The sequence below is a fragment of the Microtus pennsylvanicus genome, chromosome 6, assembly GCF_037038515.1.
Source record: "Microtus pennsylvanicus isolate mMicPen1 chromosome 6, mMicPen1.hap1, whole genome shotgun sequence".
In the NCBI taxonomy this organism is placed as follows: Eukaryota; Metazoa; Chordata; class Mammalia; order Rodentia; family Cricetidae; genus Microtus; species Microtus pennsylvanicus.
In genome coordinates this window covers 77,587,391-77,613,668 of record NC_134584.1, presented here as the reverse complement: position 1 = coordinate 77,613,668, position 26,278 = coordinate 77,587,391, and the positions used below count along the sequence as shown (strand labels likewise).

The window sequence follows — 26,278 nt, the reverse complement described above, 5'->3', positions numbered from 1 at the left end:
GACTTTCATGCTGAGGAATGAAGTCTGCTTTTGCAATCAAGAAAAGAAAAGTTTGTTTGTATAGTAAAAGAACTGTAATTCATAGTGTCCAGTCACCTGGAATCTGAGCTGGCCTTTTCCTGCAGCATTTGTTGGCACTGTTTGTCATGGAGGCATTTGAAACCCAAAGTGTTTGCAGGAACAAACCTGCAGTGAATGTGCACAGCGCAACATGGGACATTGACTGCGAATTAATTTTAGATTGTCACACATTCTAAACTCTTTACTGTCTCCATTTTCTTTGCTGTCACACAGATTCAAGTATCCAATCTCATGGGTTGCCTTACATAATTTAAGAAGCTGGGCACTAGACATAAACAAACACTCATTGAAAGGGGGTGGAAGAGGAAATGTGGGATATTGCTTTGAGTTAAAAAAGTTTCACAGGAAGCAGGAGAGATGGCTCGGTGTTGAGAGCACTGGTTGTTCTTTCCAGAAGATCTGGTTTGATTTCCAGCACCCACATGATGGCTGCCAATCATCTGTAACTCCATTCCTGGGAATCTGACACTCTCTTCTGGCACCCACAGGCTACGAATGCACATGATGCACAGGCATACAGAGACAGAAAACACCTATACAAATAAATACCTAAATAAATATTCAAAGAAGGAAGTGTGAGGACTTGCCAAACCTCTAATATGTCCTGTGTAATCCTGCATCTCCCAAGGGCTTATAAAAGTCCCAATTAAAGTAAAAGATACAAGACCTTGTCCTGGCCAACACCTTTTGTTTTTTTAATCTAACCAGTTTTCTCTAAGCTGCTTTTTATTGAAATTTGCTTTCACTAAAAGATTCTTTGTTCATATTGAATCAGGAATAACATATATGATTTATTGTCTTCCCTTTTTAAAGAGATTTTAAACTTTTTGATAGAGATCAGAGACTCTTTTGGCCAAATAGACAATCCTATTTTAAAAAAATTTACATGTGTGTTATGATATTTGCAACAACATTTGCCCTTTTATGATTTAAATTTACATTTTTGCCTCCCTATAAGACATTCAGCCTTTGATTCTCTAAATAAACTGAAAAGCAACTAAATAAAACAATAATTTCTGAAGTCTCAAAATTCTTGTGTAATACATCATAGATGACTATTGAACTGACATTTTCAGAAGAGAACTTATGAGTAAATATTAGGAAAATAAGAAATCCTATACCACGTGGCTTATTTGAATGACAAGATTGAACTAATTGTTTTCTTTTAAAAATAATAGGTAATTGTGAGAAACAAATCATCAGGTGGTTCTCAAATTTCCCCATCATTTATTTAGAGACAAGATTGTGGGAGAAATCCCAAGGAAGAACTGAAAGCCTCCGCTGTCTGGCCATTTCCTCTCTCAGTAATATTCACCTTGGCACTGGTCATAGATTCATTTACGTTGCAGTTTTAAGACTTAGTCCTTAATAATAATTCTCTGGACTTTCTTTTGATGTGTTTGCTTTCCTATTCTGTTTTCTTTTCCCTTTGTTTTGTCTATGTGCCATTCACAAATAGAATTTTGCTTTAAGTTTTTTTTTTTAAAGATGAAGTCAGTGTTCTTGGGAGAAATAAATGATGGAAATGAACCCACTAGCCTTCTGATGGGCACACTGCATGCAATAAAAACATGAAGCTGTACTGGAAGGAGCCAATTAATTCAAGTCTTTCTCTAGGCAGTGCCATCGCTTCTTCATCTCTCTCTGATGAGATGACAAGATGTGATTTTAACACAGAAAAGTGAGCCCATAAAAATGATTTGCTTTCCTCTTTGTATCATGAAGCAATATGATCAGTGTGTGCTCTTCTTAGATAAATATTACTTTAACCTCTATCCATATTTCTAGCAGACAGGATGTTTTATGACTGGAGAAGCATTGCATCCATGAGGTCCTCCCATTTGCCTCACGAGTCTGTTCAGAGCCTATCCGGATCATCCGGGATATTTAAGGATTATTATATGGTAAGTGTTTTAAAGTATAGTTGTAGAGTTTGCTTGCTAATTGTTTTCCCAACAAAATATTGGGTGAATTTTGATTTAAAAAAATGAAATTTTACCGCGGACCTATTTTATTCCTAAACTCTTCATCAAGTCCATCATTTTAGCCAACTATGCAGGTTCATGCCTTGCATCTGTGAGGCTAAAACAGGAAAATGGCCATGAATTTGAGGCCAGCCTAGTTATCAGTTTTGAGATACTGTCTCAAAATCAAAAGCAACCTAACACATACACTCAAAAATCTTTTCCCCCAGAAGTAAAGATTGACCACTTTTATCATGTTTTGTGTAAAATTTACTAATTACCTTGACCCATAATATATGCATTATATTTTATTTGAAAAGCACTTAGCCAAAGGGTCACCACATGGTTTGTTCTACATGTGATTGCATGGCTACTGTTTTTTAAATTACATCACGAAGTTAGAAACTGAAGATGATGCCATCTGTTTGAAATGTAATAATTGAAGGACTGAGAAAACCCAAATGCAGTTTCATGAGTCCCCACTCATGGCTTTTAGAATGAAGGCTCTAATTCAGAGCGTGTGGCTCTCCCATCTGACAGTCTGGATCTTCATTTTGGGTTTTTCTACTAGAGCCAGTCTTTGGATGCTGCTCTGTGAATACCACAGGAAATTCAAGTTTGAATATCTTTAGCACCAACTATTTAAAAGAGATTATAGAATAAGAACCCCGTGTCTCGACGAGTCAGTGTATTTATCTTATGCTTCTTACTGAATCTACCCTGTGTATGAACAGGCATGAACCATCTCTTATCCTTTGTCTTTTTTTTTTTTTTTTTTTTTTTTTTTTTTTTTATTGATAAAAGGAGGATAAAGAAAAGAAAAAAAAAACAAATTTCCACCTCCTCCCACCAGCCTCCCATTTCCCTCCCCCTCCTCCCACTCTTCTCCCCCTCCTCTCACTCTTCTCCCCCTCCTCCCACCCCTCTCCCCTTCCCCCCACTCCTCTCCCCCTCCCTTTTCAGTCCAAAGAGCTGTCAGGGTTCCCTGCCCTGTGGTACGTCCTAGGTCCTCCCCCCTCCATCCATATCTAGGAAGGTGAACATCCAGACTGGCTAGGCTCCCACCAAGCCAGCACATTGCATAGGATCAAAACCGCGTGCCATTGTCCTTGGCGTCTCATCAGCCCTCATTGTTCGCCATGTTCCGAGAGTCCAGTTTTATCCCATGCTTTTTCTGGTAACAGTCCAGCTGGCCTTGGTGAGCTCCCAGTAGATCATCTCCACTGTCTCAGTGGGTGGGTGCACTCCTCGTGGTCCCGACATCTTTGCTCATGTTCTCACTCCTTCTGCTCCTCATTGGGACCTTGGGAGCTCAGTCCAGTGCTCCAGTGTGGGTCTCTGTCTCTATCTCCATCCATCGCCAGATGCAAGTTCTAGGATGATATGCCATATATTCGTCAGTATTGCTCTAGGGTAGGGTCATTTCAGGTTCCCTATCCTCAGCTGCCCAGGGAACTAACTGGGGACCTCAGCTTGGGCACCTGGGAGCCCCTCTAGGGTCAAGTCTCCTGCCCACCCTAAAGTGGGTCCCTTAACTAAGAATTGTGGTTCCGTGCTCCCCTATCCAACCTTCCTTTATCCCGATCCTCCTGTTTCCCCAAGTCCACCCTCCTTCCCTTCTACCTTTTCTCTCCCCATCTTGTCTTTTTATGTCAGTGGTTTATTTTTTTTTGACTTTCCATTTGCTATCATAGAAAATATGACATTGAATGGTGCTATGTTGATTAAACATCAAACGTTAATTCTTCTCACAGTTCTGGGGCTTATAAGTTGGCCATCAGGTGGCTGGTAGGCCTATTTCCTCTGAAGTGTGAACTTACTGAGGTTGTAGACACGGTTGCTGTAGACAAATTAGCACCGTGAGAGATGCTTCAGTCCTTCATGTGCTTACGACATACATAGTCATGACAACCCAAGTTTGGACATTCAACACCCATATAAAAACCAGACATGCTGGTGTGTGTCTGTAACCCCAGCACTGGAAAATGAGGGACAGGGAAGTAGAGTCTGGTGGCTAGCTACTCTAGCAAGTCAGTGAGCTCTGAGTTCAGTGAGAGATTGTTTTGTCTCAAAAATAGATAATGACTGAGGTAGACACCCACAACCTGTGTTCTCCACACACATGTGTATACACATGTACCTGTAAGCACATGTACACAGGAAAACACGCATACACATCCCCCTTAATACATATATAAAAATAGATATCTATATAAAAACAGATAATGCCTGAGGTAGACACCCACAGCCTGTGTCCCCCCCACACGTGTGTACACATGTACCTGTAAGCACATGTACACAGGAACACACGCATACACATCCCCCTTAATACACAGAGAGTACTTTCCTATCCTACAAAACACTAACATTCCATGTGGAGATAAAATAACAGGTTCTAAGTTGATTTCTTGTATTAAATAATTAAAATCATTACAAAATTGTCTTATTTAATTAAAAAATGTACATTTTACAGTGCCCTGTTTTAACTATTCTTCAGACTTGGACTGTACACGATCACACTCCTCTGTTATTGCTACTACTGTACAGAGACAAGGACAGTAAAACTCAGCTTTTTATTTTTTTGTGGGGACAAGTGAATATAACACATTTTGCTTTGAAATAGTCTGTAGAAGTATTTCAATCCCTTGGCATTCCAAATTAAATAATCATCTACAAATATGCTAGGTCATATCACTGCAGTACTGGAGTATGTGTGATACATGGGCTTCAAAGTGGGTGCCAGCTGCAAATTGACTGCTTTATTAACTTTACTTGACTTGAGAAAGTCACCGTTGTTGCGCTTCCTTTAGGTTATGAGAACACTATGTCTTTTAAAGGTAAAATGTTTCTATAAAACATAGTTTGTAATTTAATAATTAGAAGTATTTAATTTTGTAATTTAATAATTAGAAGCATTTAATTCTAATTTAATAATTAAAAAATGATGTACCTCATTTGTACTTGATGGCTGACTATATTAGCAGTATAGTAGACTATCCAATTGTTTTAAACAATGACACATGGATTCCTAAAACTTCTTTGTAAAGTATAAATAAGGCCCTGTATCCTAGAGGAATGCCTCGATGGGTTATATCTTATAGCCTCTGAAAAAATAGAGATACTTATAGCCTTCATTATCTTGAAAGGTAATATTATCTAAGGTAAGTGAAACCTGTGGATATAATACCTCATGCAAACATAAAAATGTAAAGTTATTTTATAATCAAATGTGCAAGACCACTGTTTGCAATCCCCCCCTCTTCAGTTTCATCTTATAACTCTGAGAATACATGGAGCAGTCTTAGAGAGTATGGGCCTGGGTACTATGGTTACAATAGACAAAGCAAAGCAAACTTTTGGTGTTAATCAGCAGAGATGTGATGTTTAATATATGTATCTACAGCATTGTTTCTATTGTATGAGTGTTTGCCTATATGTATATACATACCACTTCAGTAGTCAATGGTACTATAAAGTCCAGAAGAGGACTGTGTGTCCCCCAAAACAGGAGTTACATGTAGTTGTGAGCTGCCATGTGGGTGATGAAAATTGAAATGGATTTCTCTGCAAGTTCAGCATATGCTCTAACCACTAAGGTATTTCTCCATCTCCAAACTTTTCCTTCAAGATGGTAATAATTAAAACAAAAGCTGATCAAGAGAAACAGAAGACAGTGAGGGAACATGCCTTTCAGTCCCGCAAGATTCAACCAAGGAGACTTGGTTGATTTGCTGATTCCGCAATTGCAGTAAATAGCTCTAGGGTTAAGAAAGCTTTCCCTGAAAGGAAATGTTTCATGTTGTGATCTCTTAGAATGATGGAACAGGAGTGACCCTTGCCTATATGCCTTCAAAGAAAGATATCATGAATGAAGACAAGACGTACACATGGCCATTATAGAGTAACTATCTAGCAACTCCATGTCCTAGGGACAGGGAGAAACCCATTGTTGAAAAATCATCCCTGACATTAACTTAGAAGGAGAGGATTAGAAGAAAATGGGACTTGATCTTATAATTGATTGCATTAGAATTATTTACTATTAATATTTTAATGCATGTACACATGTATACATGGTGTATGTGGAGGCCAGAGATCAACACTGTATCTAGATGTCACCATTTGAATAAATTATCTAGACAGTAAGCCCAGGGATGCTCCTGGCTCTGCCTTCTCAGCACTGAGATTACATGGTGCCACACCCATATTTTACACAGATGCCAAGGATTGAATCAGGTCTTCATTATGCACAGCAAACATTTTACCCTCTGAGCCATCTTCCCAACCCTCTGTTTTCTATTTTAAGAAGGAATGTTGTGCCTTCTAGACTTGGATTTCCAGCCATCCCATTCAGCCTCTCTAGGTGAGCCTATGTGGGAGAGGAGAAACTGGCGTGGGAAGTCCTTGTGTATATGTGTTCCTTTTATTAGTTAATGGATAAATAAGCTGCTTTTGGCCAATGGCTTAAAAGAATATAGTCAGGTTGGAAAAGTTATATAGAAAGAACAGTCAGAGTCAGAAAAAAGGCATGTAGCCATTGTTAGACATAGACACACTGGAAACTTGCTGATAAGCCACAATCACGTGGTGATACACAGATGAATAGAAATGGTTTAGTTCAAGATATAAGAGTTAGCCAGAAATGCACTTAAGTTATTGACCAAGTAGGATTGCAATTAATACAGATTTCTGTGTGATTATTTTGAGTCAGGGCAGTCAGGAAATGAACTAGCAGCCTCTGCCAACAATTGGCATGCCACCATGTACATCTAAATTCATGTAAAACCTGAGAGAGCTTGGAAAGAAATTCTAGGCACATACAATAAAACAAAGTTTAGCCTCATTTTTTTTCTTTAGATGGGCTCTGTCTGCTGGCAGGGAACAGGGGTGTTGTGGCTCCTTTAAGAGAGGTCTTACTGATTCAGTGGTAACAAAAAAAAAAGCAAAAACAAAAATAAAAATCATGTTGCTTCAAATTGGCGACTTCCAGGTCCATGCTGCCAACACAAACTCTGGCTCCTTCAGGAGGCCAAGCATTTGAATGGATTTGTAGGCAGTATGCTACAAGTTACTTGGTAGCAGCATGAATCACCTGGATACCAGAGTTGAGGTGGTGATTATGGCTTCCACTGGGCAATCTCAGAGTCAGTGAATGGACCTCCACCATGTTGAGCTGGGCAGAGCCAATAGGCAGGATGGTGGAGTAGGTCCTAGCCACACCTGCTTAGCATTTTTTTTTAAAAAAAGGTGCTTCTGGTCAGAAAATAATTACAGATATGCATGCAATAAAGGAAAATCCAGATGGAAAAGACCTCTAAATAGGTCACAGTGTTTGATAAATGTACATAGGCTTGGGAGAGAGAAGAAAAAGAATATAGACAGTTATAAAAAAAAAAGTAAATGGTTTTAAAAAGTAAAACGAAGTCTTTAAAAAGAATACAGGTAGACATAGATTAAAATAATTAAAAAATAAGCCATGTAAAGATGGAATATACACAGAGAGTTTGGATTATGTATATTATTGTGTTTTATTTGAATTTTTTGACTGGCAAGGAGCTAAGTACAGAGAGATATTTCTGCTAAGCTAAACCAAAATATATGTTTTAAAGGTGTCTTGACATCAAATTTGGGTCTAAGAATATTCTGCTTTGGAAAAGATGATCTACTTTTGTTTCCACAAATGATGAAAACCTGTGGATTCCTTTCAGACTAATGTGGTTTGATGAATCAAGTTCCCCCAAATGTCACCATGACCACCCCAAAATTACTTCATCTAACAACAACAAAAAAAGCAGGAAGCAGTTTGGAGAGAACTATGTCCAAGTTCCCAAACAGTGTTTTACATATTTGCTTACATTTAAAGGGGTATGCTATAAAGATGAATACTTTGTATTGGCATAGATCTTGGTTTATTGATACAAATTGAAGGTTAATTTTGTTAAGGTTAATCTTGTATATTTCTGCTCTTGATTAAGATATTGTGTTTTTGCAGCTCATTTCAAAATGTACTGTATAATTAAAAATACAGGCTAGTAGATTGTCAATAATAATCAAGTTTGTAGTCATGTTAGTTAGGTTTTATAGATATATAGATGTAGTTATGAGGTTGCTAGTTAGTTCCTAGCCATTTAACCTTGAAATAATCACACAGAAACTATATTAATTAAATCATGGCTTGGCCTATTAGCATTATCTTCTTCTTGACTAACTCTTACATCTTAATTAATCCCATCTTCATTAATCTGTGCATCACCACAAGGTCGTGGCCTACCAGTAAAGTATCAGCACATCTGTCTCCAGTGGCAGGTTCATGGCTTCTCTCTGACTCTGCCCTTCTTTCTTCCAGTATTCAGTTTAGTTTTCCCCACCTCACTCTGTTCCACTATAGCTTGCTATAGGCCCAAAGCAGTTCTTTTATTAACCAATGATATTTCCAGCATACAGAGAAAAATCCCATGTCATCTCCCCTTTTCTGTTAAAATAAAAAAGAAGGCTTTATCTTGAACATAATAAAATTATATATAATAAACTGTTATCAAGCAATAATTAGAGTTACAATATTTATATCTATTTTATCTTTTATCATGACTAAGGAAAACTATAATTATAACTAAAAATTCTTCAACTCCATTGAAGACCCCAGAAGGATATAATATTACCTAAGTAAACAGGAAGTACATTATAAGCGACTTCCAAAACTCAAGAAATGACAAAGACATCTCACTGCCTGGATAGTCACCCAAAGTTTTTCTGTACCATTGGAGCATCAATCTTCAGCCTACAGGCCCCTAGTGTCCAGCAGACTTTTTTATGAAGCAGGAAATTTCAAAGACAGTTCTGTCTATATTGCCAGCTTGTAAGTCATGTTCTTCTGTGTCCTGCAGAATGTCTCGCAGACTCTTTCATGAAGCAGGGACCCTGAAGAATCATCTCACCTTTAGGCAAGTTCAGTAGTCATTTCTCTACAGGTCTTGCATGTCCAGTTTATGAAGCAGTCCAGGCAAAAGCAATTTATTGCCAAAATTGATAACCAACTCCATAAGGAGACTCTTCAATGCCCATCTTCCTCTTGAAGTAATTGGTGCAGCCAGGAGCAGATGTATCTCATTGTCATGTAAAGTCCTAAATTCTTAAAATACTTCAAATGCCATATTCTGTAGTCTTTGAAAGATTTGAAGAATTCCTATCTAACTGAAATAAATCTCTGTACGTCTAGAAAATCTAACATGACTACAAGCTTGACTATTATAGATGACTCTTTGTTTACCTATATTTCTCAATTATATATTACATTTTTAAATGAGCTGCACAATCACAACACCTTAATCAAGAGGAAAAAATATATATACACAATATAATAAAATTGACTTTAAATTTGTATCAGTAAACCAATAATTATAACAATGCAAATATCTATAGCATATCCCCCTTTAAATGTAAAGAAACATTTATAAGCGATGTTTGGGAATATGGGCTTAGTTCTTCTCTAAAATTCTTCTTGCTTTTTATTGAACAAAGTAATTTTTGAGGGTGTTCAAGGCAACCTTTCAGGGGCTCTTGGTCCACCAACCATGTCTGGAAACAATCCACAGGTTATCATCCTCTTGGAAACAAAAGAAGAACCTCTTTTCCAGAGCAACATATCCTTAGACACAAATTCTGAAGTCAAGATACCTTTATTATATACATGCTAGTTTAGCTTAGTAGCCCATGCAATGAAATGTCTCTCTGTTCTTAACTCCTTCCCAGTCAAAAAATTCAAAGAAAACACAATAATCTACATAATCCAGACCCTCTGTGTGTATTTCATCTTCACATGGCATTCTTTCTTTACTCCTTTTAATCTTTGACTCTCTGTATTCTGTCTCTTAAAATACTTTACCTTTTTAAAAAATAAAAACATTTACTACTTTTTACAACTGTCTATATTCTCTTTCTTTTCTCTCCCAACCCTAAGTACATTTATTTAACACTAACATTTAGAGGTCATTTAAAAAAAAATCTGAATCTGTCTTTATTGTGTATTTGTAATTATTTTCTGACCAGAAGTGCTTCTTAAAATGCTAAACCCTTCTTATGAATTTAAGCTGCAGCATTACTAGGGTATATGCGGTGATTTCTGCTTGCTCCACATAGTCAAACATGGTGGAAGTCTGTTTACCACCTCTGCAAGTTGTGTACATTGCCCCAGTTCCAAATATGCAGCCAGTCTATACAGAGACTTTTTAAGCAGTTTGTAAGATGCTGCTTAAAAACCTTATTTAAATGCTTGGACTCCTGAGAGAGCTTGAGGTCATGCTGGCAGCATGGCCCAGAAACCTAGCATTTCAAAGCACTACAGCTTTTTCCTGCTTCCACTGAGTCAGGAAAACCTCTCCTCAAGGAGCTGTGGCACACTGTCAGCAAACAGTAAGAAACTGTGTTAATCTCTGTATTTTTGTGCTTAGAATTTCTTTTCAAGTCCTCTCAGGTTTTAAGTGGATTTTAGTTGGCCACGTGGGTGCCAATTTGTAGTAATGAGGCCTCTAGCTAGTTCCCAGCCACTTAGCCCTGAAATAATCACACAGAAACTATATTAATTAAATTACTGCTTGGAACATTAGCTCTAGTTTTTTATTGGCTAACTCGTACATCTTAATTTAACACATATCCATTAATCTGTGCATCCATGGCTTCTTTCTGACTCTGCCCTTTTTTTCTTCCAGCATTCAGTTTAGTTTTTCCTGACTAGCTCTGTTCCCCTATAGCTTGCCCAAAGCAATTCCTTTATTAACCAATGATATTCACCACATACAGAGGGAATCCAACATTATATAGAAATATATTTCATTTAAGTATTCTTCAATCTATCAGAGATCTTCAGAATATGGCATTTAAAATGTTTTAAGAACTTAGGACTTTTCATGACAATGAGACATATCTGTTCCTGGCAGCACCAGTTACTTCAAGAGGATGATGGGCATCAAAGAAGCTCCTATGAAGTTTGTTAGCCATTTTGACAAGAAACTACTCTTGCCTAGACTGCTTGATGTTATGCTATATAAACTGGATATGCAAGACCCGCAGAAAAATGACTGCTAAACTTGCCTAAGGTGAGACAGTCCTTCAGGGTTCCTGCTTAATGAGTCTGCCAGACATTCTGCAGGACACAGAAGAAAGTAACTGACAAACTGCCAATATGTGTGGAACTGTCTTTGAAATTTGCTGTTTCATAGGAAAGTCTGCCAGATACTATAGGCCTGTAGGCTGAAGATGGATGCTCCAACCATACTAGAACTTTGGGTGACTTTCCAGGCAGTAAGATGTCTCTGTCAATGCTAGAGTTTTGGGAGTTGCTTAAAATGTACTTACTGTTTACTTAGGTAATATTATATCCTTCTGGGGTCTTTGGTGGAGTTGAAGAATAGATAGTTATCATTACAGTTTTCCTTAGTTATGATAAAAGATAAAGTAAATATGAATATTGTAACTCTAATTATTGCTTGATAAATGTTTTGTTATATGTAATTTTAGTATGTTAAAGTTAAACCTTTCCTTTTTATTTAAATAGAAAAAAGGAAATGGTGTGCAAAGTCCTTCTGTATGTATGTTGCTTTTATTGGTTAATGAATAAAGAAGCTGCTTTTGACGAATGGCTTGACAGAATATACCCAGGGTAGAAAAGACATATGGAGAGAGTAGGTGGAATCTGAGAGAATCAATGTAGTTGCCACCAGAGACAGATGTGCCAGAACCTTGTCAATAAGTCATAGTCATGTGGTGATACACAGATTAATAAAAATGGGTTAATTTAAGATATGTGTTAACCAGAAATCTTCTTAAGCTATTGGCCAAACAGTATTGCAATTAATACAGATTGCTGTGTGATTATTTTGAGTCAGGGCAGTCAGGAAATGAACTAGCAGCCTCTGCCAATAAGAAACAAAAAGACTTACTATTCTTTTTATTTTATTAAAATACAGCTTCCTCTCACAAACAAAAAACTCATTGATTTTGTTGAAACAGACTTTTTTTTAGAAATGCAAAAAGAAATCTTAAACTCAAGTTGTTCATATCAAATAAATTTTGACCACAACATGGATATTCACAGACAAAATTTCTTTTAGTTTTCTTTGGGAAATGTTTTAGAAGCTTTCAATAAAAATGAGTATTGCAAGAATCTAAAATTTTTTAAAATTTTAACTTGGAAATCTTAATGCCTATTTATGTTGGTGGAAGGAGCTTGTTTGTTTCCAGCTGCTAAGCCCCAAAATAGTCACACAGAAACTTTATTATTTGTAATACTGTTTGGCCAATAGTTAAGTGTATTGCTAGCTAGCTCTTATATCTTTGGTTAACCTATTTCTATTAATCTGTTTATTGCCACATGACTGTGACTTCCTGGCAAGGTTCCAGTATGTCTATCTATGGTGGCAGCTACGTGGTTTCTTTGACTCTGCTTTATTTCTCCCTACATTCAATTCAGTTTTCTTCACCTAGCTCTGTTCTGCCCTATCACGGGTCAAGGAAACTTCTTGTTTAGTAACCAATAAAAGTAACACATATACAGAAAGATCTTTCACACCTTATTTGTATTTTTTACACACACACACACACACACACACACACACACACACACACACACACACACACAATAGTAAGAAGACCATGAATATTTCACTTAAATGAAGTTTCTTATTAATAAAAATTGCAAATATACTTTAAGCACAATATTTTTATTCTTTTGAGAATTTAAATCATTTTTATACAATGTATTTTGGTGGCATTTATCTCCTCCTCGAACTTCTTCATAATTTTTTCCACGTCCACAGTCACCCAATTTCATAATCATTCTCAGCAACCCTCCCCTCCACATACATAACAAATTCAGTTTGTTTTGACAGACTATTCCTGGACCTGACGCCTGCCCCAGAGAATGATTAGTGTACCAGCTAGGAGTGGAGCTTCATGCCTACCACCCCTTCTTCTGCTGGGAATTCCTCTGGCTTGAACTTGTGTACATGAGGTCACAGTGAGTGAGTTCATATGTAGGTTTTCCGTATCAGATCTGGGAAACACTGTTTTCTTGAGGTCATCTGCTACCTCTGGCTCTATCAACCTTTCTAACTTTTCTCCCACATAGGTCCCAGAGGTGTCAGGAGAGGTTTGTGGCAAAGACTTGCACACTTAGGGCTGAATGCTCCAAACTCACTTGGTACATTGTTCAGCTGTGCTCCTCTGTGTTGTTTGTAATCAACAAAGAAGATTCTCTAATGAGGGTTGAGCAAGGCACACATCTATGGTTATAGCAATATGTCACAAGAAGTCATTTAACCTCTGAGTCTACTTAGTGGAATAATGGTAATAGATTTTCCCTTGGAACCCATGACCTATCTACCTATCCTCAGATTCTTGGTCTCCTTGACAGTGTCAGGAATGAGTTCGTTCTCATGGTCTGGACCTTAAATCCAATAAAACATGTGTCTGTTTACTCCTATAACATTCACGCCACTATGTACCAGTAGGCATGTAATACCACAAATTTGTACGCTTAAGAGAAAGGATTCCTGAGTTTAAGGGCAGACTGACTTGCAGGGCAGCATGAACTAGTAAGTGAGATCCTTTATGGTATTACAGGAGTGAGCTGGACATTGAATTAAAATCTTAGTATATGATTCCTACTTTTTCATTATAAAAGTTCATTGGAGTTTTACTTTATGGAGTCTTTCCAAACCAGTTTATTTTCTGTGAAAACTAATACATCCAACCATATTTCTCAATTATAATTGACCTGTTGTTCTGAAATGCCCTCCGATGATAAAGACATCGAGGAGTGCGAGGCTCCTGGGTGTTAGTAATGTCATTGGCAGTGTTTCTCCTCATGTGGCTGCCAATCAAATTATGCCATAATTCTTATTGTGTGGATAATCTGGATGTGGTTCTTTCCAGCATTGGGATGAAGGCATTGGAAGCTGTGTACAGAGAAAATTTGAGCAGTTGTTAGGTGAAGGAAAGGAACAGGCTGTGTATGCCCTCGGGAATCCCTGCCTCCCCCTACCTCCTGGGAAGCTAGGTACACTTGTTCTCTAGTAAAGGAACATTAACTAAATTTCTTAAAAAGTAATGAAATAGAACAAACTATACAAAGGCAGCCAAAAAAGGCAAACATCTGTTACTGAGCATGCCTCACTTGACTTCCTCTTAATGTTCTTAGGAATAAATTTATGAACTAGAAAGGGTTTAGCACTAATTAACTTGTTTTTATCAAACAAAATGCACAAGACATGGATTTTGAATATGAATGAAAATTCCAGTAGTAATAGTGAGTAGATAAAGAACTGGCAGCCAGGGAGAAGGCTGCGGGATTTTTATTTATGGCTGTGAGCTGTGTACTGATTTAAATGGTTATGATTTACTTTTTATAATGGTCAAAAAAACAGCCATGAATACAATTGAAATAAAAAGTTGTGTATTCAATGAACAATGGATGGATAGGAAAAGACCTTTCTTCAGTCATGCACCTGCAGGTTCCTGAGATGTCAGAGTAATTTGGAATTATCAAGGTTTGTAGCACCAACAGCCACATCATAGTAAATGTGGCTTTCGGTAGATACACGTAAGTCTGCACATAAAAACTTCAGGCCAAAAGTTTTCAAAAATTTAGAAATTTTGGGTTTTGGAAGGGTCGAAAGTAAGTGGCTCAGAAAATTTGTGTCATTTGTGCTCCAGTTTGCTGGATTGCATGAGGATATTCTCCATGGGGAGTGGGACAGAGGCCAAAACAATGGCCTGGGGTGACTGGAGCAGACAAAAATCATATGATATAAGTTTTGTTCTCATAGGTAATAATGAAATTTTTTTCTGAGCTTTTCAAAATTTAGTTTCAAATGAGAAAATGTTTACTCATTTATAGTTATAGTGGCAAAAGGAGCTGATAGGGTATGGGGAAAATAACATAAACACCACATATGTACATACATATACATGCACATATATACCCCTGCATATATACACATGTACACACACACACACACACACACACACACATATATATATATATACATTTTCCCTCTGCATAGGCACACATCTGCACACACATGAATACATGGACATACACAAATATATACATAATCCTCACATACACTCACACATGTACACACACATACACATACATACATATATGCACATATACTTCTTGCATTTATATACATGTGTGCGCATGTATTATGTATACATACACATATGTAACACCCACATACATACACATAGTACACACATAGGCACACGCACATACACATATGTACTAAATACACACATGTGCACATACATATGCATACATATAACAAGCATGATACATACACACAATTATATAGACATATGCGCAAACCAACATATATATGGAGGGCTCACACACATATTATGCACACATAAACGTATATACATACAAACATATACATATACAGACATGTGCCCACATACATACATCATGCACACATATACACACCAACAGACATACACATATATGCAAGCACATGAAACATCAACAATGAAAAGCACAACTAAGATAATATTATTAAGAAGAAGAAAAGGGGAAAAATTCATTTTAAGGATGTCAAAGTATTTTCTGAAAACACTGTTTTTCTATACTGACTAAAAAGGTTTAAATGCTTCTGAATGTTTGCCATCTGAAGGGCACTTCCCTCATTCCTCTTACGTGGAGGTAGCGGGTGTTCTTATGTCAGGTGGTTCCTTCTTGACCACTCTTCCCCTTTTCTGACATCATCTGCTACGCATTAGAGTGTCTTGGGCTTAGCATGAAGCCTGCTGTTGGAACTCTCACAGCTGATCCGGAAGCACAAATTCACATCCTTGACTCTTAGAGAATCCTAATAGCAAAGAAGAGGTCACAGTGAGACCCAGCTGGAAGTAGAGGAGCTTCATTTGTTATGGGGTCTTCAAGCCATAGAGGTGGCATTCGAAAGTAGTGCTTAGGTTACAGGACTCAGTCTCCGTGAGGGATTCCAGAGTTATTCTTGTATCAGTTATGAAGGATACTTTTTGTTTGTTTGTTTTTCAAGACAAGGTTTCTCTGTGTAGCTGTGACCGTCCTGGAACTCGCTCTGTAGACCAGGCTGGCCTTAAACTCAGAGATCCACCTGCCTCTGCCCCAGAAGTGCTCAGATTAGATTCACATGGCTTGAAAGGTAACTGTTAAATTCATTCAAGGGTTTGTTGAGCCAAAAATAAGGGCTGTGTTTGTTATAATAATGCTTTATAGCTGTTTTTATTTAAAAAATACTTTCTATCTTTCATAGAAATATGCTTTATTTTCTGATGGAAACCAAAGCAACAACACCGTATTTAGAGATGGAATATAATTTTTTTTTATCAGTACAGCATTTTAATAGAATGGGGCACACAATGCCTAGGATTAAGTTTTAGTAAATATTTCTTGTTTCTTAGAAGAAGAAATTGGTGTACCCTGCTCTATCTTATATTTTACTTTGTTATATATTATTTTAAAAAGTATTGGTTTTGGATTTTTGAAGATATTCATTGTTTCAGTTCAGAAACAAATTCAGAAAAGATAAACAAATGAATAACTAACTAGATGTAGACGAGCATATGTGAAATACCCGAGAGTACTATAGCTAGGTTACAGTAAGGGCTTGATGAGTAATAGCTATTATTAATGTTATTAATTTGTTGAAGAATTTAAGTCCTTTCGTAGAGAATTTAGCATGCCATATAAAAATATTTAGTATGACATATGTAAGTAAAAACATCAGAGTAAAGGAGAAATTAATAGTTCATTACGTATACAGATTGACATTTTAATAAATGATAAATGTACCAGAAATTTTGCTGTGTATATATTTCATTATCAAATAAGAGATGATTTTATTATTGGTCACGCATTCAAGTGATTTCCTAAAATGAAAGCAACCCAGAAGTTACAGATGTAGCTGATACTGAAGGTCCTGTGATATCCTATCTTATCAACGCACAAGGGCACACTTTGGAGAAAGCACTTTACAGGGTAGAAAGGCTGGTGGTGTGGAATGTGGTGAAGATGCTATGAAAGCAGTATGCCACCCTGTAGTAATCTTTCTGTTGTTCTCTTTAAATAAATACATTTTAGGATATTTTAAAGACTGTAAAAATCTCCATTTCAACTCTCCTACTCTCTGTGTGATCCATGTGTCCCCAGGACTGCTAGCGTATGGAAATTTATTATAAATATGGACTCTCTAATCCCAACACCAGATTGTCTGAAGTAGAATATCTGTAGAGATTTACCAGCATTTTGGTGTTTGAGACACATTTTAAAAGATGATTTTCTGTGATGTTAGTTTTTGTGAGACTTGAGACAGTGTTGATGCACACAGGCTGAGGATCCTGACAAACACTGAAATGTACTGTTTGTTTGGTCAAAGTGAGACCCCAGCCCTCTGACACCCCTATATCCAAAAAGACTGGAACGTAATATTGAGTTGAAAGTGTCACCCCAGCCTGCCAAGTGCTTGGACTTCAATTCCCAGCCTGCCAAGCACTGACTCCTCCCTGGGGAGGGTCAGGACCACTCCCACAGGGTATTTAGGCTTATGCCAGAAAAAGGAACATGTGGTTTTAGGTTTGAGTGTACGCTCTTTCTGTCGTACCCTTGCCATGCTCCCTCCATTTATTAAACATGGACATTTAATTCAGTCTTATCTGGTTTAATTGGAGTTCTTTTTGTGGGCGGAGCAGCTCGTATTAAGATTTTTCTTAACACTATTGTTATGATTTCATTATATGGAGCATAAAAATTCATTTTCTTTTGAAAGTTGGTGAGTGAGGTTCTCTCTCATCAAATGTATTGAACCCCATGAAATATAATTATAGTGAGTGTCAAAGTTTGTCTGGAAAAAACGCTAGTTGCTTCGATATAATCGAGTTTTCACTCATGGGTTTTTCTGGACAGAGCTAAGAAGATGATGGATTCATCCAGGTAAACCTGTCTTTGCCTTGGAAACAAATCCACAGCGATTTATAAACATCTAAAATTTGAAGAACCCACTTTTAGGTAATTTCCTAGCAATGTTCTCCAAAGTGATAACAAGTGCGCTAGGGCATCCTTTGCTCAGCCCATAGAATTTCCAGGTTGCAATTTCAGTGTGGCTAGGTCTGGAGACTTTTAAATGAGGTAAAGGTGGAAAAAGCAAAACTGATTAATACAGATCAATTTAAAATCTAACACAAACTCTATCACTGTCCTTTTGCATGACATTCTTACTTATTGTCATAAACAAACTTCGGTTAGAAAGGAAAGCTAAAGCTATTCTTTTTTGCCGATGAAAGAATTCTGTACCTAAAAATCCCCATGGGCTGCACCCCAAACCCTAGATAAATCCTTCTAATAATGTATCAAGATGCAAAGTCAGCGTACAAATATTGGTTGCTTTTATGTACAGCAAGAACAAACTTGCTGAGAAACAAACCAGGAAAAATATCCTTTACAATACCTTCACCTTGTACAAAAATCAATGTCAAACTGGACCCCACACCTTAATTTAAAATTGGCATCACTGAAACTGCTAAAGAAAACATAGGGAAAAAACTTTAGGGCATAAGCAAGAGGCAAAAATTTCTGAATAAAACCACAATAGGAAAGAAAACAGAATGGACAGATGGGGTTGCATGAAATTAAAAAACCTTCTGTACAGCAAAAGAAACTGCCAACCAAATCAACAGCATACAAAATAGGGGGAAATCTTTTCCAGTAAGACCTCAGGCCAGAGGTTAATATTAATATTTTTAATGTACAAAGGGCTGCAGAAATGAAACATCAGGGGAACAAATCTGCCAATCAATAAATGAGCCGATGATCTGGGGAGAGTTGGTCAGAGGTGTGTTACTCCTGCACAGTATGCTGTCTTTAGGGAGTGATAATAAACGTATTTCAAGAAGCTAGGAGAAAGGATTTTGAATGTTACTTTCACTAATACCATCTAATCTTGAATCCATCAAGGGACTAACTGTATTAATTAGGTAAGAGTCTTTAGAATCTTATTGTCTCATGTCCCTGGAAGTCCAGCGTAGACAGACTCAGAAATATTCCTTTTTAGTCTCTAGGTGTTTCTCAGTTCAACCAGGCTTATGATCAAAATTAACTCTCAGAAGCTTCCAGAGAGTCAGGCTCCAAACTCATAAATCACCACTTTGTTGCTTTTAACTAGAATGAAATTCTGTTGTTTTTCTTTCAGCTCAGTCACACATTAAAAATATAATTTAGTTTTATGTTTTTAGAGTTATTTTTGTATGGTGCTAGAATTTGTTATTACATTCTCTTTCCTAGAAATGGCAGCCCCCTTACATTTTTACAAAAAAATTAAGTCCTTCAGAAGGACTTGGTTGGGAAGCAGTCACCTCTCTTTCTCCCTTTCAACCTTTATGTTTAAGAGTTATGTTTAAAACCTGTGCTAGCAAGCTGTAGCTCAGTGGTAGAGTGATTGCCTGGTAATGCAAGACCCTAGCCTCAGACTCCAGAATGGCACCATAAACAAGCAAAGGAAACATAAGGAGTAAATTCCTGCAGCTTTTGGTTCTTTAGGGAGGGTAAAGCAAGACTTTGCTGAGTCATCTGTATAATTGCCCCTGTTCTGCATGACAAATGACTCTCATAGAGTTACCAGCTTGCTCTTTGGCAATCCTGCTTTTCTGGAAAGATGCAAAAAGGAACCACTGCAGCTGGGACCACCTTTTGTATGGATGCTGATTTGGTTCTTTTTAGCAGGTTTTCTGTGGGACCATATGAGCTTGAATATTCTAGCTCACTGAAGGTGCTTGCATGCTTTCAAAGTTCTTCTGTTGTTTGTGTGTATCCTCGGATACTCATAACTTCAAGAGTGCAAAGAGAATGACATACAAAAAAATCTCCCAGAATACATTTAGTGACTTTGGTTCTGCATGTGTGCCAATGATTGGCATTTCTTCCTGTTCAAGTCATTACCAATCAAGTCTCAGATTGGTAGTAATAGTGGCCTAAGAACTGCAGCTCACTGCTCCTCACAGTGCTAGGGGCATGGCTGACTTCCACAGATCAAGCCCTGCTGTCAGTAGTCGAGCCTGGCAGGAAAGCATCTCAGTTGAGTTCACATGTTTTGATGTATAACTCTTAACACCATATGTATATACTAGAAATGATCTCCTTTCACAGTTGCCTCTTTGAATATTGATTATTTTACCTTGAATGATATGTTTATATATCATGTTTTATATGTACTATGAGATTCTTTATGTCTTAGATAATACCCCTTTAACCACATTTGGGGGTGCTAGGGAATAGCATGTCAATTATAGAGTACCTTTTTATAGCAAATATATTTCAGAAATTCACAGCAGAAGAGTGAAATAGAAATCTGTCTAGCAGTAACATGTGAAATGAAAGGCTCGAGAAGTTCTATAGTTAATCAGTGTAAGAATTTAATTATTATTCTATGAGGATCTGTCAGAAAGGGGAAAAAAAACAAATTTGGAAAGAGGATGGGGATTGATGGATTAGACAGCCGTTTTCCTGAAATGGAGCCTGAGGTGTAATAATATTGTGTAAATTCCAGAAGTGAGTCCCCAGTTAATTCTGATATTTGAGAGAATATGTGGAGGAGTCTGGGAAGTGATATGAGATAAATCATTCAGGTTGTTACAAAAAATTAGAAAATTGTAGCAGGGTGGTTTTTATTAGTTTTTTTCTTCAGCCAAATGTTTGGGAACAGAAAAACTGTTTCTAGGCAGAAAGGAGAAACTTGGGGAAGTTGGAAGAAGCAGGTGGCAGCTGGACAAAGGAGAAATATTTCAAGAGAAAATGGAGTTGAAATATCAAGACAGGATGAACTTGAGATTTGAATATAGACGTCTGTAAAAGACTAAAGTTTAGGGAGAAAACACTTTAAAACAAAACTGGCATTCACTTTGCAAAAAGCAAACCAAACCAAACAACGAATTCATAGGATGGATTAGAAGAAATGTCAGGTGACGTTTGACAGCAAAGATATTTCTAAACAGTGTTCTTACATTTTGGTATAAAAGCTGTGAACTTCATAACTTTGTAAGTGAGATATAAAGCAAATACAAGAAGAAAATAAAGTACTTTTACTAAGTGTTAAAAAAAAAAGCCAAAATGAAACCTAAGATCTTTTCTAGCTGGGTGAGGAAGGAAGAAAAGGGAAGCAACGGAGAAAGTGAGTCCACTGAGCTTGCAGAAGAGGAAGAGGCTAAAATGGGAAGGTGTCCTGGGTGGGAGGTCTTCACATTGGACACTTAGTCATGGAACTTGCAATTTGCTTAGCCTGCTAAGAAGAAAGTCAGAGAGCAAAGCATGATAGGGGTGTAAGTATCCTCATCTGAGCAGACGGTACCAAAAACAGTTCCTGTAAATGTATGGAACTCAAAGACTACGTTTTATGAACCATTAGTAGTTTTGTAGCCATGAATACCTATCTTGGAGGCAACAGTAAAAAGCCTGACTTTGTGGTTTAGTATCACTTATTCGTTGCACATAAATTTAAAAATTAAAATATTACACTTGGAGTAGTTGTTTACTTTGTAAAAGATTGTATGATCCAGAGATTCTGAAGGTACCAATCTGTTTTCAAGGTTCTAATGTAACTGTAGAAAAAAGAATCTTAGTTCTTAGAAAAAAAATGCCATGAGAGAGCATGACTATATATAACCGAGATTGTATCTGAGAGAAATATAGCATAAAATGAAGCTCAGCTTTCTAACTAACAGCTATAATTTTAAACAAACACCCTATGTCTTAAAACTGAGTATACCTTGCAGCACAAATGTAACATCTTTACATTTCATCTTTATGTTGCCATTTATATTTTCTTAGAATTTATATAAGATATGTTTTGGCTTCAGTAAATGTGAAGAGAAAAGATGCATTTTCCATATGTGCATTTGCTGTATTATCACATACCACAAAAAACTTCCATTAACTGACTTCATTGATTCTGACAGAGACAACCACCACCACCCATGCTCCGTTCTTTTTTACTCAAGTAGCAGAATGATTTCAAATTCTACACTTCTATCTTTTTCAAAAGCAATTTTGAAGTGATCATCATGGAAAATTATAAAGTGAATAAAATGGATCAGCTTCACTTTTGGCTCACATTAGTTCATAGCTGTTGTTCAATTATCTTCTATATAGTCTTATCATTGATTAGTGCTACAGGAATGTATTATATGAAAGCCCTGCGTTAAACATTGTATATAATCATTGAGTGTAATGCAGGCACTTTACACCAGGCTTGTTTTGAAAGACATATGGAAGACATTTTTCAGTGAATATAAGTTGACATATGTTACTGAACTGTTTTCCTGGGTGCTTTTATGTTAGTCTTCTAGGGCTATAGTAACAAAAACAACAATGATATGGATTAATCAACAGAATTAATTATCTCATAATTCTGGAGGCTGAAAGTCCAAGTTTAAGCTGTTAGCAAGAGGATTTCTTTCTCCTTAATTTGCTCTTGTATCATCAGAGGACCTTAATCTGGTGTGCCGTCCTCTTTGTTAAGTCCTAATGGGTTAGGGCCTCACCCGAGACCCTCACACTTCTCTAGAAGCCTTTGCTAAAAATGTAAACACACTGTTGATTAGGACTTTGAGAATCTGAAGAGAATGAACTTCAGTCCATAAGTCTTTGACACCTAGGAATTTGATAACCAATTCTGAAAGACATACCAGGTAATATCAGGAAATATTCCATGCCAGGTAATATTGGAAAATATTCTACCTCAGGTAATTTCAGGAAATATTCCATACCAAGTAATATTGGGAAATATTCTATGCCAGGTAATATCGGGAAATATTCCATACCAGGTAGTATCAGGAAATATTCCAAATACCAGGTAATATCAGGAAATATTCCATACGAGGTAATATCAGGAAATATCCCACACCAGGTAATATCAGGAAATATTCCACACCAGGTAATATCAGGAAATATCCCACACCAGGTAATATCAGGAAATATTCCACACCAGGTAATATCAGGAAATATCCCACACCAGGTAATATTGGGAAATATCCCACACCAGGTAATATCAGGAAATATTCCACACCAGGTAATATCAGGAAATATTCCATAACATTCTACTTACATTTCTCATTAACCTGATTTAAAGTTATCTTCATTTTTCACAGCTGATTTTATTTTGTAAAATGTTACATCAGGTCTTTTGCAAGGCACAGCCAAATAAATTCTTACCTGTATAAAAACACTGCTCACTAGAATGATTAGCAGGAGTTATGTTTCTGAGTGTAAAAAGATACTGAAGATGATTTGGCAAATTAAGCATACCTACATATTTATAGGATATCTTTGGTTTATGATACATATTATGAATATAAATATATTTACATTACATATATTTTTATCCATATGAAAATATAAAAGAATACAAATAAAAATTTCTCAGTCAAGTTATTTACTTCTTATATCAACTCTTTCTAGAAACCTTATAAGAAGAAAGAACTACAACCAATCAAGCCAGAACAGAAGCGAGAAAAAAGGTATATCTTTTAAACAACAGGAGAAAACCATAAATTAGCATGTTTATTTTTGTCGTTGATAACATACTTGCTGACTTTAGTACTGAAGTATAAAAGCATAGACAGTTGAGAGTTCAAATGTCCATGTTACATTTGTGTGAGTTTGTGAATCTATTGTATGCATACCAAGGTTAGGGTAAGATGGTGAGTTACCCTATTGCTGGTAACATTATTATTTTGAGACAAGGTTTCACACTGAACTAGAACCTCACCGTTTCCATTAGACTGGATGGTCAGTGAGCTCTCACCTGTGTCTGTGCCATAATGCTGGGGTGTGGCCTTTTATATGGGCTCTGGAGATTTGAAATCAGATCCTTTTGCTTGCAGAACAAATTTTCTAAAAGGTAAGATTTTGTATATGTGCTTTTTATATTCAGGGAATACACTGATTTATTACTGTTATTGGAGAGTATGGGACTGTGAAGTAACTGGAAACTAATTATGGTCATGATTGTGTTCTGTTCTTGAGAGAATATTGGTGCAGTTCCTAACATACATGTCGGTAGATCCCAGCTGCCTGTAATCCCAGCTCCAGGAGATCTGACGTCCTCTTCTGGCCTCATTGGTAACAACTCACATGTGCACAACCCCTTTTCTATACACGTAGTTAAAAATAAAAATAACTATTTAAGAAATATTCTGGAGATTGGGATTAGTAGATAAGTGTATCTTAAGGCACATTTTGTGCATAAGAAGATATTCATAAAGATAGGCCTTTCCAATGTAGAAAGGGAAGTTATTAAAACAATGAAGAAAATTCTAGAAATAAAAGGTGTAAAGACAAATCATCAATTAATTTAACCATTAGAGATGTATTCAAGACCATATCCCACAACTGTAGAAAACAATTCTCTGTAAGAAACAAACAGCCGGGTGGTGGTGGCACACGCCTTTTATCCCTGCACTCAGGAGGCAGACGCAGGCGGATCTCTGGGAGTTTGAGGCCAGCCTGGTCTACAAGAGCTAGTTCCAGGACAGGCACCAAAGCTACAGAGAAACCCTGTTTCGAAAAACCAAACCAAACCAAACCAAACCAAACCAAACCAAACCAAACCAAAACAAACCAAAACAAACCAAACCAAACCAAACCAAAACAAAACAAAACAACAAAAAACCCCAAAAAACCCAAAAAACAAAAAACAAGGGATTATAAAAGTCAAACACAAAATATGATTTTATGATTAACAATAAAGCAATTAACAAATCTAAAATTAATTCTTTGAAAATAGGAAGGAAATTTATAAGTTCATAAAAACTCAAATCACATTTGATTTTTCAAAAAGAGAGATGATACAAATAAATAACATCAGGGTGAAAGAAAGAGCATCGTTCTATATCATTTGGACATGAAAAAGAAAATAAGGCAATGTGTAAAACCTCCATCATAATTGCTGCTGCAGCTTGGGATGCCGGCTCCCAAAACAACATCTTAGTTGCAGGAAGAATGCCTTTAGCACAGTGGGGCTTAGGAAAAAGACTCACACAATCAGAGGTTTCAGCACTTTATTTTCTCCACCTCTCATTCTTTTTCTTCCCCCTTTCTTTGTTCTGCCTTTCCTTATATCTTATCCCAATGAGAAGCAGTAAAAAACTATATTTGAGGGTCACAATCGTCTTAGTACATTATTTGAACAAATGATAAGGAGATAAGGAGCAGAGCCACTTACTATGGCAACACATAGGCAGGGACATGGTTTTGGCATTTTCCAGGACTGTGGCATTGAAGGTGTCCCAAACCTAACAACACATTTTATTCTCCTGCATGCAACCCCAGTGCACAAGGAGGTAAGTTTGTAACTTTGTTATTCAAGTCTGTGAGGCCAGACCATCTTCTGTAACCCTGACTCTTTGTGGAACTTTTCCCACATTCTCTGGACTTGGTTAATTGATTAACTGTTATTCTTATCCTCCATATAAATTTTAGAACTTAAACATAAAGTTAGTTGAGCCTTGAAGTTTGTACAGAGTGTTAATTGCTAAGGAATTTAGTAGGGAGTGGTTGTTAGCCTCTTTTATCATCCAGGCCTGGCTAGAAAAACTTGTATAATATTTTAGATTGCTTTGTGCTTAATAACTTTGGTTCAGACACCTGTAACTGTATTTGTATATAATCTGTGAAAGTTTAACTTACAATCTGTTCACAGAGATACTTAGTCTAGTCTGAATTTGCTCTTGAAATTATGAATTAATTAATTGTATGTGGCTTGTCTTAGAACTGAGAAGAAATTGGTATTTTCCTTATTCCAGTCTGAGCTAGTGATAAAAATAACAGCCTACGAGTCTTACGGTCCTCATGGAATAATGTATCTGCTTGTGAATCATGTCCTAGTATATTTTCTATATATCAAAATTATGCAATTTAATGAGAAGTCATCTTCCTAACCTATTGAGGCCTTTTGGGTACCAGCCCCTCAGACCTCTCAGGATTCAGAGAGAAAGCTTATGGCAAGCATGGGACTTAGGAAAATCTGAGGGTGAAATGAGTTCTCCATTACATACTTTTTCACATCAGTTTTTTAATTCTTCTATGCTCTTCCAAAGTTACAAGTTTATATAGGCATACAGACACAGTCAGCAATTCTCTGGCAATAGCAAGGTACAGGACTTGCATTTTTCAGGTTCATTAAAACAGATAAGGGTTACACAAAGCA

At 36.8% G+C, this 26,278-nt stretch overlaps 1 protein-coding gene and 1 pseudogene across 1 annotated transcript in view; one reads left to right on the top strand and one right to left on the bottom strand.

Moving 5' to 3' along the window:
• LOC142852683 (cytokine receptor-like factor 3 pseudogene) overlaps positions 1-1,708 on the bottom strand; it is a 43,973-nt pseudogene extending 42,265 nt beyond the window's left edge.
• Iqcm (IQ motif containing M) overlaps positions 1-26,278 on the top strand; it is a 370,694-nt gene that overhangs the window by 110,752 nt on the left and 233,664 nt on the right. The window contains exons 6-7 of the mRNA XM_075977882.1: positions 1,870-1,985; positions 23,530-23,588. Of these exons, the coding sequence (XP_075833997.1) occupies positions 1,870-1,985; positions 23,530-23,588 (175 nt within the window). The remainder of the gene's footprint in view (positions 1-1,869; positions 1,986-23,529; positions 23,589-26,278) is intronic.